This window comes from Bos taurus, chromosome 3, assembly GCF_002263795.3.
Source record: "Bos taurus isolate L1 Dominette 01449 registration number 42190680 breed Hereford chromosome 3, ARS-UCD2.0, whole genome shotgun sequence".
NCBI classification, from domain to species: domain Eukaryota; kingdom Metazoa; phylum Chordata; class Mammalia; order Artiodactyla; family Bovidae; genus Bos; species Bos taurus.
Genome location: NC_037330.1, coordinates 34,799,964 through 34,820,616, shown reverse-complemented (window position 1 = coordinate 34,820,616; position 20,653 = coordinate 34,799,964). Strand labels below are relative to the sequence as shown.

The window sequence follows — 20,653 nt, the reverse complement described above, 5'->3', positions numbered from 1 at the left end:
AAAATCTGAAACTCCTAAATCACTGTTCATTGTTGTTAAGTCATAACTGATCCATTCTAATTTAGGGCCAGTGATACGGCAAGCATAGTCTTTAACTTATGATTGTCATAGAAGTTATTAGACTTTTCTATTGTAATTGATCAATTTGCAGGTTTTATAAACAAAACTGTACCTTGAAGTTCTACATACCTCTGACATAAAGGAGAAAAGAACACCAATTTTTAAAATGTTTTTTGCGTGCCTATCTAAAAAAAAAAATACAATATTCTGGTCCTATGCCAATTTAATTAGAAAATGCATTGAATAGGTTCTGGTTTAATGTTTGCTTTTTGGTTTCATTTCTTTTAAGCATTCCTCTTTGATTTACTAATTTATAAAAATTACTAGGATCTAAATCAAAAAATAAAGTTTGCTCAGATTTAAGATTCAAGGTTGATTTGGCTTGAATTTTTAGAAGACTTTCTCACCTGTTTTGAGAACATGAGTAATATCTAAAATGTAGTAATTTCTAAAGAAAGAACCTTATTTTCTATAACTTCCACAATGTATTTGTTTGTGAAATTAGTATTTAGTGTTCTCTGGAAAGAGAAATCTAGTTCTACCCAGTAGGAATAATTATAAAGAGGTGAGGAAATAATCATTCATGTGGTTACCTTAACATTAGACTACAAAGGTGACAAGGAAAGGAAGGACAAAATGAAAATTTAAGGAGTCCCCAAATTCTATCAGCTTAGGACACTTAAGCTTATCACACTCGCTCAGTTAAAAGAACCCTTCTCAATCCATTCTAGTTATGTTCTGACTGGAAAAGAGCTGTTGAACAAACATTGTAGTTTCTGATAGAAAAGTGTATAATCTAGTGCTTGTTTTTAAAAGAACCACAAAGACAATTTGCTATCTTTCCATAGAAACTCAAAAAAGGTAAAAAGAACTACTGATGAGATCAATTTTAGAATTAAAGGAGGCACTTCAGGAAATAATATGGTTCTTTCAGTGAAAGTTTTTATCCTTTCATCAGGCAGACTAGTAGTCAAGACAGTCAAATGTCAGTACTTAGGTATCAATAATGACCTTATTTCTCTCCTTTATCGAGCCCATCTTCACATGAAATGTTCCCTTGGTATCTCTAATTTTCTTGAAGAGATCTCTAGTCTTTCCCATTCTGTTGTTTTCCTCTGTTTCTTTGCATTGATCGCTGAGGAAGGCTTTCTTATCTCTTCTTGCTATTCTTTGGAACTCTGCATTCAGATGGGTATATCTTTCCTTTCTCCTTTGCTTTTCGCTTCTCTTCTTTTCACAGCTATTTGTAAGGCCTCCTCAGACAGCCATTTTGTTTTTTGCATTTCTTTTCAATGGGGATAGTCTTGATCCCTGTCTCCTGTACAATGTCACGAACCTCATTCCATAGTTCATCAGGCACTCTATCTATCAGATCTAGTCCCTTAAATCTATTTCTTACTTCCACTGTATAATCACAAAGTTTTGATTTAGGTCATACCTGAATGGTCTAATGGTTTTCCCTACTTTCTTCAATTTAAGTCTGAATTTGGCAATAAGGAGTTCATGATCTGAGCCACAGTCAGCTCCTGGTCTTGCTTTTGCTGACTGTATAGAGCCTCTCCATTTTTGGCTGCAAAGAATATAATCAATCTGATTTCGGTGTTGACCATCTGGTGATGTCCATGTGTAGAGTCTTCTCTTGTGTTGTTGGAAGAGGGTGTTTGCTATGACCAGTGTGTTCTCTTGGCAAAACTCAATTAGCCTTTGCCCTGCTTCATTCTGTACTCCAAGGCCAAATTTGCCTGTCACTCCAGGTGTTTCTTGACTTCCTACTTTTGCATTCCAGTCCCCTATAATGAAAAGGACATCTTTTTTGGGTGTTAGTTCTAGAAGGTCTTGTAGGTTTTCATAGAACCATTCAACTTCAGCTTCTTCAGAGTTACTGGTTGGGGCATAGACTTGGATTACTGTGATATTGGTTTGCCTTGGAAACGAACAGAGATCATTCTGTTGTTTTTGAGATTGCATCCAAGTACTGCGTTTCGGACTCTTTTGTTGACTATGATGGCTACTCCATTTCTTCTAAGGGATTCCTGCCCACAGTAGTAGATATAATGGTCATCTGAGTTAAATTCACCCATTCCAGTCCATTTTAGTTCGCTGATTCCTAGAATGTCGACATTCAATCTTGCCATCTCCTGTTTGACCACTTCCAATTTGCCTTGATTCATGGACCTGACATTCCAGGTACCTATGCAATATTGCTCTTTACAGCATCGGACCTTGCTTCTATCACCACTCACATCCACAACTGGGTATTGTTTTTGCTTTGGCTCCATCCCTTCATTCTTTCTGGAGTTATTTCTCCACTGATCTCCAGTAGCATATTGGGCACCTACTGACCTGGGGAGTTCCTCTTTCAGTATCCTATCATTTTGCCTTTTCATACTGTACATGGGGTTCTCAAGGCAAGAATATTGAAGTCGTTTGCCATTCCCTTCTCCAGTGGACCGCATTCTGTCAGACCTTTCCAACATGACCCGCCCGTCTTGGGTGGCCCCACAGGGCATTGCTTAGTTTCATTGAGTTAGACAAGGCTGTGGTCCTAGTGTGATTAGATTGACTAGTTTTCTGTGATTATGGTTTCAGTGTGTCTGCCCCCTGATGCCCTCTCACAACACCTACCGTCTTACTTGGGTTTCTCTTTATATTTCATGCAAAGATGGGCTCGATAAAGGACAGAAATGGTATGGACCTAACAGAACCAGAAGATATTAAGAAGAGGTGACAAGAATACACAGAAGAACTGTACAAGAAAGATCTTCATGGCCCAGATAATCACGATGGTGTGATCACTCACCTAGAGCCAGACATCCTGGAATGTGAAGTCAAGCGGGCCTTAGAAAGCATCACTACAAACAAAGCTAGTGGAGGTGATGGAATTCCAGTTGAGGTCTTTCAAATCCTGAAATGATGCTGTGAAAGTGCTGCCCTCAATATGCCAGCAAATTTGGAAAACTCAGCAGTGGCCACGGGACTGGAAAAAGTCAGTTTTCATTCCAATCCCAAAGAAAGGCAATGCCAAAGAATGCTCAAACTACCACACAATTGCACTCATCTCACACGCTAGTAAAGTAATGCTCAAAATTCTCCAAGCCAGGCTTCAGCAATATGTGAACTGTGAACTTCCAGATGTTCAAGCTGGTTTTAGAAAAGGCAGAGGAACCAGAGATCAAGTTGCCAACATCTGCTGGATCATCGAAAAAGCAAGAGAGTTCCAGAAAAACATCTATTTCTGCTTTATTGACTATGCCAGAGCCTTTGACAGTGTGGATCACAATAAAGTGTGGAAAATTCTGAAAGAGATGGGAATACCAGACCACCTGACCTGCCTCTTGAGAAAACTATACGCAGGTAAGGAAGCAACAGTTAGAACTGGACATGGAACAAGAGACTGATTCCAAATAGGAAAAGGAGTACATCAAGGCTGTATATTGTCACCCTGCTTATTTAACTTCTATGCAGAGTACATCATGAGAAATGCTGGGCTGGAGGAAGCACAAGCTGGAATCAAGATTGCTGGGAGAAATATCAGTCACCTCAGATATGCAGATGACACCACCCTTATGGCAGAAAGTGAAGAGGAACTAAAGAGCCTCTTGATGAATGTGAAAAAGGAGAGTGAAAAAATTGGCTTAAAACTCAATATTCAGAAAACGAAGATCATGGCGTCTGGTCCCATCACTTCATGGGAAATAGATGGGGAAACAGTTGAAACAGTAGCTGACTTTATTTTTGGGGGCTCCAAAATCACTGCAGATGGTGACTGCGGCCATGAAATTAAAAGATGTTTACTCCTTGGAAGAAAAGTTATGACCAACCTAGACAGCATATTGAAAAGCAGAGAGAGACATTACTTTGCCAACAAAGGTCCATATAGTCAAGGCTATGGTTTTTCCAGTGGTCATGTATGGATGGGAGAGTTGGACTGTGAAGAAAGCTGAGCACCGAAGAATTGATGCTTTTGAACTGTGGTGTTGGAGAAGACTCTTGAGAGGCCCTTGGACTGCAAGGAGATCCAACCAGTCCATCCTAAAGGAGATCAGCCCTGGGTGTTCTTTGGAAGGAATGATGCTAAAGCTGAAACTCCAGTACTTTGGCCACCTCATGCGAAGAGTTGACTCATTGGAAAAGACTCTGATGCTGGGAGGGATTGGGGTCAGGAGGAGAAGGGGACGACAGAGGATGAGATGGCTGGATGGCATCACCGACTGATGGACGTGAGTTTGAGTGAACTCCGGTAGATGGTGATGGACATGGAGGCCTGGCGTGCTGCGATTCATGGGGTTGCAAAGAATTGGACACGACTGAGCGACTGAACTGAACTGAATGACCTTATTTAACCACAGAACCAAAAAAGGAGGATGTGTTTTTATTGCCATATTTTCTTTGAAGTTAAATTAAAACCATTTTGCTTGGCTGGGAATGTTATTATCCAAACTCCTGTGTCATACTCTCCTATAATCACTCCTCAATAATGCTAGCATAGTTTAGTTTTAGACAACAGAAAATTAAGGCAAGTATTTGATTTACCATTCTTAGAATATATGCTTTTGCATGCAACCCAGTATAGAAGTGCTTCCCTGAAATGGATAACATATAGAAAAAAGATGTCATGAACTCTCAATGGTAATCTAAATTCAGTCAGTTTAGTTCATTTCAGTTGCTCAGTCGTGTCCGACTCTTTGCAACCCCATAAACCACAGCACGCCAGGCCTCCCTGTCCATCACCAACTCCTGGAGTCCACCCAAACCCATGTCCATTGAGTCAGTGATGCCATCCAACCATCTCATCCTCTGTTGTCCCCTTCTCCTCCTGCTCTCAATCTTTCCCAGCTTCAGAGTCTTTTCAAATGAGTCAGCTCTTTGCATGAGGTGGCCAAAGTATTGGAGTTGCAGCTTCAAAATCAGTCCTACCAATAAACACTCAGGACTGATCTTTTGGATAGACTGGTTGGATCTCCTTGCAGGCCAAGGGACTCTCAAGAGTCTTCTCCAACACCACAGTTCAAAAGCATCAATTCTTCAGCACTCAGCTTTCTTTCTAGTCCAACTCTCACATCCATACATGACCACTGGAAAAATCATAGCCTTGACTAGACAGACCTTTGTGGACAAAGTAATGTCTCTGCTTTTTAATATGCTGTCTAGGTTGGTCATAACTTTCCTTCCAAGGAGTAAGGGTCTTTTAATTTCATGGCTGCAATACCATCTGCAGTGATTTTGGAGCCCCAAAAAATAAAGTCAGCCACTGTTCCCACTGTTTCCCCATCTATTTCCCATGAAGTGATGGGACAGGATGCCAGAATTTTAGTTTTCTGAATGTTGAGCTTTAAGCCAACTTTTTCACTCTCCTTTTTCACTTTCATTAAGAGGCTCTTTAGTGCTTCCCTTTCTGCCATAATGCAAAATTCAAGGTGAAGTTATTGATATTTCTCTCGGCAATCTTGATTCCAGCCTTGTGCTTCTTCCAGCCCAGTGTTTCTCATGATGTACTCTGCATATAAGTTAAATAAGCAGGGTGACAATATACAGCCTTGACATACTCCTTTTCCTATTTGGAACCAGTCTGTTGTTTCATGTCCAGTTCTGACTGTTGCTTCCTGACCTGCATACAGGTTTCTCAAGAGACAGGTCAGGTTGTCTGGTATTCTATAATTAAAAGATTTTATAAATGTATTTTAAACATAAAATTAGATCTTGTAACTTTATATAACTATAAAACAACATAATTTACAAATTAAGTGCATCATAATATGCTAAACAAATGTCTCAAATTAATGACAATAGTTGAATATTCATTCAGCAAACATTTATTTGAGGATCTACTCTGTTCCAGACACAGAGCATATAATACTAGCTGGTACAACAAATGTATCCCAAATTTCAGTGGTTTTATAAATTAAATGTAGTGAAATAAGCCACTCACCCAAGGACAAATACCGTAGGAGTCCATTCACATGAGGTACCTAGAAGAGTCAAATTCATAGATACAGGAAGTAGAAAGGTGGTGGCCAGGGGCTGGGGGACAGGAACATGGAGAGATATTGTTTAATGGGTAAAGAGTTCCAGTTTGGGATGACAGAAAAGTTCTGTAGATGAATGGTGGTGATGGTTGTACAACAATGTGAACGTACTTCATATCACTGGACTGTATACTTTAAAATGATTAAGATGGTAAATGTTAGGTTATATGTATTTTACCACAATTTTTAAAAACAGTTTTTAAAAATCACACACACACAAATTAGATGTTAAATTCTCACACCTCACAAACCAATATCCTGGTCAGTGGGTTTGGGAGAGTGAGTGAGGGACTCTGCTATAAGCTGCTAATAGAAATGCCCAGGCTGATAGAGGCTTTGTCATTTGCAACTCTTGGCTTCCAAGGCTAGTTTAAATCAACATCCAGCTATCAGATGGATTAAGAGCGAAAGAATCACATTCAGGAGATTTGTATGGACCAGGTCTGGAAGATGCACTCATTTCATTGGCTGGGAGTCAGTCTGCAGCAGTGTCTCATTGCAAAAGAGACTGGAAAATATTCAGGATGAAGAGAAAACAGGTTTGGTGATGACCTAGCACTCTAGGCCATAGCCCCACCACTTGGTCATAAGATATCCATTTCATCCTTTTTCCCCAAATAGATAATCTCCAAGAGAGATAATTTCAAATCTCACCTGGTTACTTCATCAAATTCAAAGTACAGGATCTCCAGGTAACCACACAGGCGTCTCCATCAGGTCTGGATGTAACTCCACATCATCTTGTGGCCTAGTGATTCTCACCCATGGGTGATTTTGTCCCCCAGGAGACATTAGGCAAGCTCTAGAGAAATTCTTGATTGTCACAACTGGGAAGGAGGAAGATGCTACTGGCACCTTGCGGGTAAAGGCCAGGGATGCTGCTAAAATTGAACAATACACAGCACCACTCCCACCCTACAACTGTCTGGTCCAATATGTCAATAGTGATGAGAAACTCACTGTGACCTATGGAATAATAAGATAATCTTCCCCAGTCACACCCTGAATATAATGATAGAACAAATGTATTGCAGTAAATACTTCCAGGTGGAAAAGGGCAGAAGGGGAGGCACTGGCCCATTGCAAAGATGAAATTCTGCATGGAGGCTTTGTGATGGCCCTGAACTGGCAGTGGGTAAAGCTCCAAGGTTGGACCATATTACTTTTTTCTGCAAGGAGCCCACTTCCCCTTGTGCATTGTCCTCTTTGGTCACCGACTCTGGCCTCTGAAGTTTTTCTTCTAAGACCACATGGGAAGCAGGTGTCCAGAATTATGACTTCCTTGTGGAAATTACAGCTTTTAATACAGGCTCATGATTTCTTTAGCAATACAATCCCTCAAAAATGAAAAGACTTTTCTGATCTGTTTGTATCCAGTCAGTTTCATAATGCCACTAACACTAAAGTTCTTTCCTAGACGTAATTTGTTATCCTAATTGATTTCCTTGCTTTTCCACCCCATGCTTCTCTTCCTCTCAACATGAGAGGCCAACAGACCTAAATGTGGAGGCCACACCCTAAGTCTAATCTTTGCTGCAGTGCTGAGTTTTAATGGGCCTTTGTTGCCCAAAAGCTTTTTTAGTTTCATTTCCTATTCTTTGAAGTACAGAGTAGTAGACTTTTCCAATCCCTTGGGTCTCCAAATGGCTGTACTCTCTATATTCCTCTTCAGTTATTCTTGCAAACCTGTTTATTATTGCATGAGCGTGTCTCGCTTTTCTAATATCTTGCTAAATGCAGCCAGTAAACATAACCTTTGCCCGTGTATGCTAAGTCGCTTCAGTTGTGTCCGACTCTTTGGACTATAAGCCGCCAGGCTCCTCTGTCCATGGGATTTTCCAGGCAAGAATACTGGAGTGGGTCGCCATTTCCTTCTCCAGGGGATCTTCCCAATCCAGGGATTGAATCCGCATCTCCTTTGGCTCCTGCAAAGCAGGCAGATTCTTTACGCTAAGCTCTGCCCAGCTGGTTCAAACATAACCTACAAACATTTCATTTTCCAACCTCTTCCAAAACTATGGACTTTGTAGTAACCTTATTTGCCTTCTGAATTATCACAGGCAACTCTTTCACCAACGTTTTGCCATGGGTTTCCATTTTCCAGCTCCTAACCATAGTTTCCTTGTTGCCCACTGCCTGTCTGACTAGTTTTAAACGATAGTGCTCTACTTCTGTAACAATATCTGAATTAAGGTAAAGCTAGCTGTTGTGGCAAACATATCTCAAAGGTCACAAAAGTTTGCTTCTTGGTCACATAACAGTTCAATGTTAGTGTTCCTCTTTAGGGGTGGAGGAGCAAGAGAATAAATCTTTGCCATATAGTCATATAGATGTAGGCTTATACAAGCTCTGTTATCTTCAACACATAACTTCAGAAGTTTCCTTTAACATCAAATTCCAAATAGCAGATGCCAGAAAAGAGGGAGAACCGTATGTGGGAGGCTTTATGGGCCAGACCTGGAATTGGTGCCATAACTTCTGATCACATTCCATTGGCTGATGGGATTAAGTAAAAGTAGAGTGTACATATTCGAGGAAGTGTTCTCAAGAGGGAGGGAGCATACCTTTCTACCTTTCTTCCTTCTGAGCACACCTTTCTTCCTTCTATCTTCTTGCCGCCTGGAATTGGAGGTGACTAGAGCTTGAGCAGCCATCTTAGACCATAGGGTGAAAACCACATGTTAAGGGCAATGGAGCAACAGAACTTGGGTTCCTGATGCTCATGGAGCTCTTCTACTTCTCATGGAGACACTTTTATCTCCTGTCTTTACTTAATTAAGAAAGAAATGTGCTTGTCATATTTAAGCATCTGTTGTTTTAAGTTTTCTTTTATTTGGAGCTGAACCTAACTTTAACTTACCTATTCTTCAACTGTTTGGTATGGTTATTTTCTTCCTCTGCCCACTCCTTTTAGTTGGAGACTACTAATACTCCCCTCTCATAGTAGAGGATATTACAAGATCTGTCAAATCTCTGATACCAGTAGTCTTAGCACATGTTAGCACCTTTATTGTTTCACCTGAGAAGTGAAGCACTTGAAAGTGTGAAAGTGTTAGTTGCTCTTTGTGACCCCACAGACTGTAACCCAGCAGGCTCCTCTATCCATGGAATTCTCTAGGCAAGAGTACTGGAGTGGGTAGACATTCCCTTCTCCAGGGGATCTTCCCAACCCAGGGATCGAACATGGATCTCTTGCACTGCAGGCAGATTCTTTACCATCTGAGTCACCAGAAATGAAATTCATATCATTTCAAGAAACACTTATTGAACACCAACTAATGCCAGGTATCCGGCTAGACAGAAGAGATACAAAGATGATTAACAAACCATTCCTGCCTTTGAGAAAATTTATTATAGGTATTGGGGTAGATACTTACATCTGCTGCTTCAATGTTCATTCCATTATTCTATTTGAAGAAGTTGAAAAGCTAAAAACTACATTCCTAAGACTCCTTTATCACTTGAATTCTAGGTGCAAATAACGTCTGCCAAATAGATGCACTTATGAAAAAAATAGGTACGAGTGAATTGGAGGCTATCTTCCTGCTGCTGTGGCCACTTGCAAGCGAGGTATGATAACGTGTTTGCAGCATCCAGGCTCTTCATATGGGCTCCACAGTGGTGGCAGCAATAGTGTGTCCTGTTGTCAGCTTCTCATTCCAGCTACACTACAAATTAGTCAGAATTGGCTAGCGTAATGCTGTAGTAACAAGCAATTCCCCAAATCTCAGTGACTAAATACAATAAAAGTTTCTTTCTCACTGGCAAAAGTTAACTGCATGCAAAGCAAAGAAAACCATCAATACAATGAGAAGGCAACCTATGGAATGGGAGAAACATTTGCAAATCACATATCTGATTTGGAGTCGATATCCAAAATATATGAAGAGCTCACACAACTCAATAGCAAATAACAAAATGAAACAAACAAACAAACAAGTGGGCAGAGGAATCAAATAGATATTTTTCCAAAGAAGACATACAGATGGCCAACAGTTACATGGAAAGGTACTCAACATCACTAATCATCAGGGAAATGCAAATCAGAAGCACAATGAGATATCACCTCACACTTAGAATAGCTATTATAAGACAAGAGATAACAAGTGCTAACAAGGATGTGGAGAAAAGGGAACCTTTGTACACAGTTGATGCGAAGGTAAATTGATTCAGCTTTTATGGAAAACAATATGGAAGTTCCTCAAAAAATTAAAAATAGATCTACCATATGATCCAGTGAACCCACTTCTGGGTCTATATTTGAAGGAAAGAAAATCACCATTCTGAAGAGACATCTGCACCCACGTATTCATTGCAGCATTATGTATAATAGCCAACTCATGGAAACAAACTAAGTGTCCATCAATGGATGAACAGATAAAGAAAACAAAACAAAACAAAAACGAAAACATGCTCATTCCAACTCTTTTCAGTCCCATGGACTGTAGTCCACCAGGCTCTTCTGTCCGTGGAATTTTCCAGGCAAGAATGCTGGAGTGGGGTTGCCATTTCCTACTCCTAGGGATCTTTCCAACCCAGGGATCGAACCCACATCTCTTGCATCTCCTGTATTGGCAGGCAGATTCTGTACCATTAGCACTGCCTGGGAAGCCATATGTCTTACACACACATACACACACACACATACATACATGTATATGAGTGTATATTCAGTCATATAAAAGAAAGACACTTTGCCTTTTGAAACAACATGGATGAACATCGAGGTATGAATTCACTTATTCATCATAAGTGAATAAGTCAAACAGCGAAAGACTTATATGTGGAACTTGAAAAAAAACAAATTCATAGATACAGAGAACAGATTGGTAGTTGACGGAGAAAAGGTTTGGAGGGCTGGGAAAAATGGATAAAGAGGGTCAGAGTGTACAAACTTCCACTTATAAATAAGTTCTGGGGATGTAGTGTGCGATATCATGAGTATAGTTAATAATACTGTATTGTGTATTTGAAAGTTGCTAAGAAAGTAGATCTTATAAGTTCTCATTAGAAACACAAAAATTTATAACTATATGAGGTGATTGATGTTAACTAAATTTATGATGGTAATCATTTCACAATATATACCTCTATCAAATCATTATGTTGTACATTCTGAACTAATACAATGTTACATATTGATTATATCTCAATAAAACTGAGGGACAAAAATTTATTGCAAATGTGGGCAGCTGTTCTCCAGGTGCTGACTCAGTGATTTGGGCTGCTTCAATATTGTGGCTACTACATCTGAGCACAAGGTTTCCTCCATGACAATTGTAGCAGGGCAGAGAAAGGCTAGCTGCTGCTGCTGCTGCTGCTGCTGCTAAGTCACTTCAGTAGTGTCCGACTTTGTGCGACCCCATAGACAGCAGCCCACCAGGCTCCCCCGTCCCTGGCATTCTCCAGGCAAGAACACTGGAGTGGGATGCCATTTCCTTCTCCAATGCATGAAAGTGAAAGTGAAGTCGCTCAGTCGTGTCTGACTCTTAGCAACCCCATGGACTGTAGCCTACCAGGCTCCTCTGTCCACGGGATTTCCCAGGCAACAGTACTGGAGTGGGGTGCCATTGCCTTCTAGAGAATTGCTCAAAAGCTTGTCACTGTCTCATCCTGGAAATGATGTATTACTTCTCACATCTTATTGGCTAGAGCTAGTCACATGGCCCTACTGAACTGCAAGGAGATTGGGAAATGTAAACTCCCATATGCCCAAGAAGTAAAAAAGGACCAGATAATAGTGGCATCTGATAATGTTTGCCACAAATGAATTCAATAGTCTATCAACTTGTATTCCAGCAGCCCTTCCAAGGACTCTCAATTGCTTGACTGATAGCTGTTTGTTTCAGGTTTCTACAGTGAACCCTGGCTGAACCAGGTGTGCACTGATAGCTTTCTATCCCCTAAACTCCATCACTCTCCACCCTTTGGTGCCTTCCTCTGTGCCTCAGGAGGCCATCTTCTACCAACTGCATCTTCCAGGTTTCTTTGCCCTCTCACTTCGGTTGGTTTTGGATCATGGGAAGTAAGCAGCAGGAGATCAGAAAGCAGGAGATGAAAGAGGTCAAGATATTTAACTCCCCTCCTTTCAACACCCCACCAGTCTGTGGTTTCCTTACTCTGCAGTTCTATACAGAATCCTTTCATTAAAATTTCCTCATTTAAACACTTAAAGTATGATGTTTGTTTCTTGTCTGGACCTTGACTCACACACAGTGTTTAATAATCAAGTCTAAATAAGAATACTAGACTCCCTTCCTTCAGTTTTAGTGAAGCTGGAGATCTTTATATACTTCGAATTCTAGTATATCATTCCCATTTTAAAACTTCAGTGGCTCCCTATTATATCCCTGTCACCACACCCCACTCTAAGTTGCAGCCAGACTGAACTACTTTCAGTTCCTCCTGCAAAACAGTCTCTCTTCCTCTGAGCCTTTGCACATGCAGTACCTTCCTCCTGGAAACTGCTCTCCACCCCCACTCTCCATTCTGACAGAAGCTCGAATGTCACTTACCCTAGAAAGTTTTCCACAACCCTACTATCCTAGTTAGATGTACTATATTCCCACAGTCAGACACAACTTGACAACTGAACAACAACATTCCCACAGAAGACTTTATTCATACCTACTGTCATAGGAAGACAGATTCAATATCACATTGTACTGCAACAGCCTGCTTACTTACCTCCAAGAGACTCTAAGATTTGGAATAGAAACCGCATCTTAGATATCTAGGACTTAACAAATGTGCTTGGCACATACTAAGCACTTGACAAATGTTGGATAGTTCCAGAATGTCACTGAAAAAGTTTGAATGTTCCTCTCCTAGCTATTACTGTCTTCTCTCTTTTCATTCACTGGCAAAAATCAGGAAAAAAAATTGTCACTCATTCCTCATTGCTACCTACCATTCACTTCCCAGACTGCTACCCAAAAACTGGGTTTGCTTCTTGGAGGTGTCAAGCCAAAAGACACAAAGAGAGGGAAGGATTTAATACTTGCAACAAGTAAGGAAAACACTGGGGATCTTTCCTGAAGCAGTGTCTCCCCAATTGCAAATTTGAGGAAGTTTTAAGCTAAGGGTATATGCCTATTCATGAAGGAATAGGCAGAGGAGAATTTAGTGTAGAACTGGGGCAAAGGTGATCAGAGTCCAAGCTTTAGTTGGTTGAAGTCCGAAAAAGTCTACGTCATCAATCCTTAGGTTCTGATCAGTCTGGGGTCCCAGAATGTAGTTATTGTCCTGCACCTGGGCGCAGGGGGTGGGGGAGGGGTGGGGAGGTGGCTTATATCCTGCCCAACTCAAAAATGTGTATTAGATTGTATCATATATCCCTTGAGGAGGAACCAGGACTCTCTTTTATTGCTGAACTATTGTTTCTTGACTGCTTTTCCTTTGTTCTTGCATTCCCTCACTTCCCTTAAGATCATTAATTACTGACATCTGTTCAACGGCAAGTATAATCACCAGGCTTAGATCCCAAAATGACTTAGGCCAAAAAAGTCTTCTCTTATGTCCAGAAAACAATGCCTGGTTCTCTTTTTCCAGGGACTCCCTACCCTATCTGCTTATAAGACCATTTTAATCTTACTTTGCCATCACCTTTTATGGAGGCTTCACTTGCCTAGATTACCAATAACTTCCTAGCACTGCAGTTTAATAGCTTCTTTTCAGTCCAAATCCTCCAGGATTGCTCTGCAGCAATGCAGACTCCCCTCCTCCACTCCCCATAGATCATAGATCTACCTCCCTCTCCCTCTCTCTAATTGATCTGCTAGTACATCTGTATTATAAGCCCCTCTGTGCCTTGTTCATTTGTATCTCTAGTCCCCAGCACAGTGCCTGGCACACAGTAGGTCTTAATAAATATGAATATTTAAAACTTAAATAATTTAAAACTTAATATTTAAATTTAAATATCTAAAACTTAAATAATTATTTAAAAGTTAAATAATTAAAGCTCTTCTTTGGCTTCCAGGCCATTTATCTTCCTTGATCTCCTCTTTCTTTGTTCTCAGGTGCCTTCACAAGCTCCTCTTCCTCCATCTACCCATTAAATATTCTTCAGAGTAACTCATTTTTAATCCATTCTTGGGGTTTCAGCCATCAAGGCATACTCTAATTCCCAAATACATGATTTTGGCTTTAACCTTTCCGGTGATCTAAGGCTGCCCTTCTCTCCCTGATGTGTCACAGCTTAAAGACTCATTATCTCTTCCATTCCCAATCTGCCCTCTCCTGCTCCCATCTAGTTTTCCAAGTTACAAACTGCAAAGTTCCCTTTTACTCTTCCCATTGCCTTTCCTTGTCCTGATGGCCAACCAGCTATATTCACCACCAACTCCCAACCCCAGACTCCTAAACTCTGCCCCTGGCTTTTTACCTTCATTTCCTCTGCCTGGAACACACCCTATTTCCACAACCCACTTTGTCCCAAATTCTGTTCATTCTTTGAAATTCAGAACACTAGTTAGTATCAATTACTTTAACTGCTTTCCCTTCCGATCTCGAGACAAACTGTCTTCATGCTAAACAAACACACGTGGTACGTTTTCTTTTTTAAGGACCGATTTATATATATATATGTATACATATATATATCTCTCTCTCAGTAAATCATAAAACAGTTGAGGTCAGGGTTTTTATGTGGTTTTTTGTTTTGTTGTTATTTTTTAAAATAAGTCATTGGGTCTTCATAGTGACCAACATTTTAGGTGATTAAAAATATTTTTATGTGAATGAATGCATGAATAAATGAGTGAACTGGAAACGAGGATCTTTTCAGTTGCAGCCGTTCAGAGAGATTACTGCGAAGGTTAATAATTTAGACTGAAAACAGGAATATTATGTAAGTAAGCAGGCAAGACACATGCAACAACATACACATGCCTATAGAGGGCAGGTAGTTGCTATGCATCTATGGACACTTTATTTTTAGGCTTTTCAATCTCGGTTTGGACAGACTACATTTTAGAAAGAAAGGTATTATTTTAATCTTTTCTGTACTCTTTTATCCTGGATGACAGGAATTAAAGAATAAACAAGAGAAAACGTCTGTAGCAGTCAGTGCCTGAGTCCTCAGCACATTTTAATCCTTTCTTTTCCTTCCTCATTTTATATGAGGAGGCTCGTGAATTTTAGTTTTAGGATTTCAAATTGACGAAAAGAACGTCGTGGAGATTCTGATTCACTCTATTAATCCATGACTCTCAAACCCAAGGGGAAAAAAATATCGCTGAAGAGGGAGGGGGAGAAAGGAGGCGGAGCAAAATAAAGAAAGGCCGAGAGGAAGCTGTAGAAGGAAGTTCCTTTTTGGTAGGATTTGTTTTTTTTTTAACCCGAGAGAGGCGTGACACCCTAACTGCCGTCGCGGGTCAGTTTCCCTGCGAAGCGCCCGCCCGCCCCGAATTTCCTCGCCAGCCCTCCCCACTTCCGCCCAGCGGTGCGCTGCCGGCCGCGGCCGCTGGGGGCGCCGCTGGGCCCGTGGCGCTGAGAAGGCGGCGGCAGCGGCGGTTCTCCCAGCTTCGCCTCTCCTCCCAGACGGGCGGCGGCGGTGGCGGCGGCAAGCTGCACACGGAAAGGGCTCCCACTGCTCAGCCGAGCTGCAGCACGACCACTCCCCGCGGGCGGGCGGGGTCCGCGCTGCGGCCGCCGCCGCGCTCGGACCCGAGTTGCCGCAAGAAGACGCGGCGGCGGCCGGACCTCGGCGCCCCCCGGCCGCGCCCCCGCGCGCAGCTCGCGGCCCGGGCCATGGGGCTGGGAGGGCCCGGGGCTCGACCGAGTTGAAGCGGCGGCGCCGGCCCGCGCGCCCCTTGGGGCCGCCCCCGCACCCCGCTCGCCGGCGTCTGGCTCTCATGATGATGAAGAAGAAGAAGTTTAAGTTTAAGGTGGACTTCGAGCTCGAGGAGCTCTCCTCGGTGCCCTTCGTCAACGGGGTCCTCTTCTGCAAGATGCGGCTGCTGGACGGCGGCAGCTTCACCGCCGAGTCCCCCAGGTAACGCGCCCGCCGCGCCGCCGGCTGCTCCGGAGCAGCTGGATGGGCAACATCTCTTGACGCAGCCCCTTAACTCCAGGAGGGCGGCCAGCCTCGTGAGCTTTTCTTTCTCTAGGGACCAGTCTGAGTGAATCGATCTGCATAAAGTGCTTCGCAAATGGGTTTTCGGCTGGGGTAGCCACCTGTGCTCATGATTCCAGATGGTTCCTGGTATCTGCTCTTCCCTCCTCAGTTCTCCAGGAATGGGAGCGATGGTCAGAAGGGAGAGGATGCTTCTGGTTTCTCTTCAGACCTTTCCATGTTTGTGAGATGCAGAGTGGAACTTGAGCTGTTGTTAGAACAAAAATAACCCAAACTGCTCGAGTTCCAGGAGCGCCGGCTCTAAACAGAATCTGCCTGTACATTTATTTAGCTTTTCTCTTTATGCCTGTCGGTTGCTGAAGTGCTCGGGCGCCCAGGATGCCCAGGCCTTGTCAGACTTGAGTCAAGTGTTCCCTGGAGACAGGACAAGTCTGTGTCTCATCTCAGAGCTGCGTGTCCAGTTACGCCCAAACACTCACTGAATGACCAGTCTTGAAGTGACCGCTAGTTGCTCTCAGTGTGGAGGACTTAGAACCAGAAGCACAGCCCAGACCTTGTTCTCATTTGGGGTTTTTCTGTTGGTTTTTTTTTTTTTCCGTTGTATTGGTCTCATTTTGAAATGCGCCCCTGGGCCTCTCAGGGAGCGTTATTGGCAGATTACAGAATGAAGTCAGGAGTGGTAGTGTTCCTTGAGTCATGCCAGACTATTTGTAGATTGACAGATCTCCTGTAGGGTAAGTGTTCCTTAGGAAAAGAGAAAATTTGCGGAATTTAAAAAAAATGAACTTTTAAGGAATAAGGCTTTTAGTTAATGCTTATTTTCTCATTAGTGCTGTACATGGACTTTATCCTAAAATATACTCTGTTTTCCTTTTGTCATCTCTATTAATTATGTAAAGGAAATAATGTCCGTGGGTTGTGGAGTTGGGACGGCAATATTGAAGCCTGTGAAAGCCAGAAAATGTAATTGTCTTGTTGACTAAAGCAAGAGAGTTATGAAGCAATATTGATTCTCAGAATTTTTTTTTTTTTTAAAGATCAGCTGAGGAATTTTTTTAAGTGTGTGTATGTGTTAGTCACTCACTTGTGCCCAACTCTGTGACCCCATGAACTGTAGCCCGCCAGGCTCTTCTGTCCTTGGAATTCTCCAGGCAAGAATACTGAAGTGAATTGCCATTTCCTTCTCCAGGGGATCTTCCAGACCCAGGGATCAAGGCCAGGTCTTCTGCATTGCAGGCAGATTCCTTGCTGTCTGAGCCATCAGGGAAGCCCCATTTTTTTTAAATTAAACTAATATGATGATACATCCGCTGCAGTCATTTTTAACACACTGGTGAGAGAACAGTGTTCGGAGAAGGCAATGGCACCCCACTCCAGTACTCTTGCCTGGAGAAGGAGGAGGAGGAGCCTGGTGGGCTGCAGTCCATGGGGTCTCGAAGAGTCGGACACAACTGAGCGACTTCACTTTCACTTTTCACCTTCATGCATTGGAGAAGGAAACGGCAACCCACTCCAGTGTTCTTGCCTGGAGAATTCCAGGGACCGGGGAGCCTGGTGAGCTGCCGTCTGTGTGGTCGCACAGAGTCGGACACGACTGAAGCGACTTAGCAGCAGTAGCAGCAGCAAGAGAACAGTGTTACTCAGAATGGTGGAATAAACATTGTACCAGCTCTTAAGGTTGAAAGCCAAAGCCAATTTTTGAATGTTTCTGTAGGTGCAAATGACAGTCTTATTCTGTCCTGTGACACTCCCATCCCCCGGCTCCTGGCAGTTAGACCAGCTCTCCTGGCCCAGTGGTGACACCTGGTGGTCAGGGTATTTCTCTACTCCCTGCTTTCTCCCTCATTGACTTGATTCATACCAATTATGAATCAGTTATCCGGGTATTGTAGGCAGTCGTTTATTTGGCAAATATGAATAGACTAAACCCTTTAGGCTTCCCAAGTGGCGTTAGTGGTAAAGAACCTTCCTGCCAATGCAGGATACATAAGAGAAGTAGGTTCTATACCTGTGTCGGGAAGATTCCCTGGAAGAGGGTGTGGCAGTCCACTCCAGAAGCCTTGCATGGGGAACCCCTATGGGCAGAGGAGCCTGGTGGGCTACAGTCCATAGGGTCACAAAGAGTCTGACACAACTGAAGCGATAGAGCAAGCACGCACGCAAACCTTTTAAATATATTATCTTCTCTCACTGCAAGCTTGTAAGGTAGGAATCCCCATTTTGTAGATGAATGAACTGAGATAACTTTCCCGAGGTCCCCACATCTGGTAAATGAAATGCCAAAATTGGAATTCAGGTCTGTATAATTTCAAGCAGATTAATGTCAGATAAAGTACAAAGTTGTGTGCTGTGCTGAATAGGGAATTTCCCATTGTAGTTAATGAGCAAGGGGTGTGATTTGAGTTGGAGTTAGCAAGATCGAAAAAGAAAAAGTAGAGTATCCTGTATGAAATTTATCCCTTTCTTTTCCAACTAAAATGTGACTGTAATCAAAGTCAGTTAGATTAAAAATATGCTGTGTATAACCAACCAGGCAACACCTATTTAGTTTGAAAGGAAGCGATTTATAATAAGGAGCCTGTTCCTTATTAGGTAGAGATAGTTGATAATAAATCTAAGACCAAGAGTATGGAATGAGGCGGATCTGAACCTAAATCGTAGCTCCACCATGGCAGATCTATAAAATAGAAATCATCGCTGGCTTATGTGGGTGTTGTGAGAATTTAGTAAGATGATGCACCTAAAACAGCTACCACAATGCTCTGGCACCTAATTGACATTTAAAGAGAAGACAAGGAGCTTATCTAAGAGGGTTTGTTTCCATTACATGTTATACTTCTTTTCTCCTGGCGACTATGAAAATGTTGAGTTGAAAAAGATTACCTCATTTTAGAAGAAAAAGAAAGAAAACCAGGAATATTTAAAGGATGTGAATTATTTAAAAATTGTGTAACTTTATTTGTGGATACCAGTCTAGGCAGTGTATCTTTAAATAAATGCTAGATTTTAATTGTTTAAAAAATTGCCTGTGCTTTGGCAAAAATCAAATATAGTTAACATCTAACATTTCTACCGTAGAAATATTCATTGAATTACGTAGAAAAGGGTTAATTTAGCAGACCCAAGACTGCTTTCCGTAGAAAGGCCAGCTTACAGTGTTTTTGTTGGCATCTGGGAACCTCAACAATCAATAGTTGCCTACACTGACATAAAACTTTAAAGTGGCTCATTGTGCCTGAACTACAGTGTGATTTGTGCTGAATACTTTCTGGGAGTCTGGGATTTTGGCCTGTGCTGGGCAGAGGGTGCCCACATGACCAGCTCAGGGGAGGCGGGCAGGGGGGGACCCTTAGGTACTGCATCTCTAATGAGCTTCCTTGGTAGACACATGTGTTGTCCCAGTTTGATACCTGAGAAGTTGGTTCTTGGTGACTCCACTGGGAGAGAGCTCTTGGAAGCTTGCACTTGGCTTCTCAGGGCTTTGTTCCATGCACTTTTCTCCTTTACTGATTCTGTTTGTATCTTTTTGCTGTAGTTCATCTTAGACATGAGTATGACTATATGCTGAGTCCTGTGAATCCTCCTAATGGATCACTGAGCCTGGAGATGGTTGTGGGGACCTCCTGATGGATGCATGAACCTACATAAACTAATAATTCATTTTGTTAAAGAAAAGCTTTGGAGGTACACAGCAAATTATAAACATACTTGGTTTTCTGCAAACATTAAAGCTGTAGATCATTCATTGTTTCAGATCAGATCAGATCAGATCAGTTGCTCAGTCGTGTCCAACTCTTTGCGACCCCATGAATCGCAGCACGCCAGGCCTCCCTGTCCATCACCAACTCCCAGAGTTCACTCAGACTCATGTCCATCGAGTCAGTGATGCCATCCAGCCATCTCATCCTCTGCTGTCCCCTTCTCCTCTTGCCCCCAGTCCCTCCCAGCATCAGAGTCTTTTCCAATGAGTCAACTCTTCGCATGAGGTGGCCAAAGTACTGGAGTTTCAGCTTTAGCGTCATTCCTTCCAAAGAAATCCCAGGGCTGATCTCCTTCAAAATGGACTGGTTGGATCTCCTTGCAGTCCAAGGGACTCACAAGAGTCTTCTCCAACACCACAGTTCAAAAGCATCAATTCTTCGGCGCTCAGCCTTCTTCACAGTCCAACTCTCACATCCATACATGACCACAGGAAAAACCATAGCCTTGACTAGATGAACCTTTGTTGGCAAAGTAATGTCTCTGCTTTTGAATATGCTATCTAGGTTGGTCATAACTTTGCTTCCAAGGAGTAAGCGTCTTTTAATTTCATGGCTGCAGTCACCATCTGCAGGGATGTTGGAGCCCAGAAAAATAAAGTCTGACACTGTTTCCACTGTTTCCCCATCTATTTCCCATGAAGTGATGGGACCGGATGCCGTGATCTTTGTTTTCTGAATGTTGAGCTTTAAGCCAACTTTTTTACTCTCCGCTTTGACATTCATCAAGA

The 20,653-nt window shown here is 42.3% G+C and overlaps 1 protein-coding gene across 1 annotated transcript in view; it reads left to right on the top strand.

Annotated features, from left to right (window-relative positions):
* Nucleotides 1-15,585: 15,585 nt before the first annotated feature.
* EEIG2 (EEIG family member 2) overlaps nt 15,586-20,653 on the top strand; it is an 82,619-nt gene continuing 77,551 nt past the window's right edge. Inside the window, exon 1 of the mRNA XM_002686161.6 lies at nt 15,586-16,083. Within this exon, the coding sequence (XP_002686207.1) occupies nt 15,944-16,083 (140 nt within the window). The 5' untranslated portion in view covers nt 15,586-15,943. The remainder of the gene's footprint in view (nt 16,084-20,653) is intronic.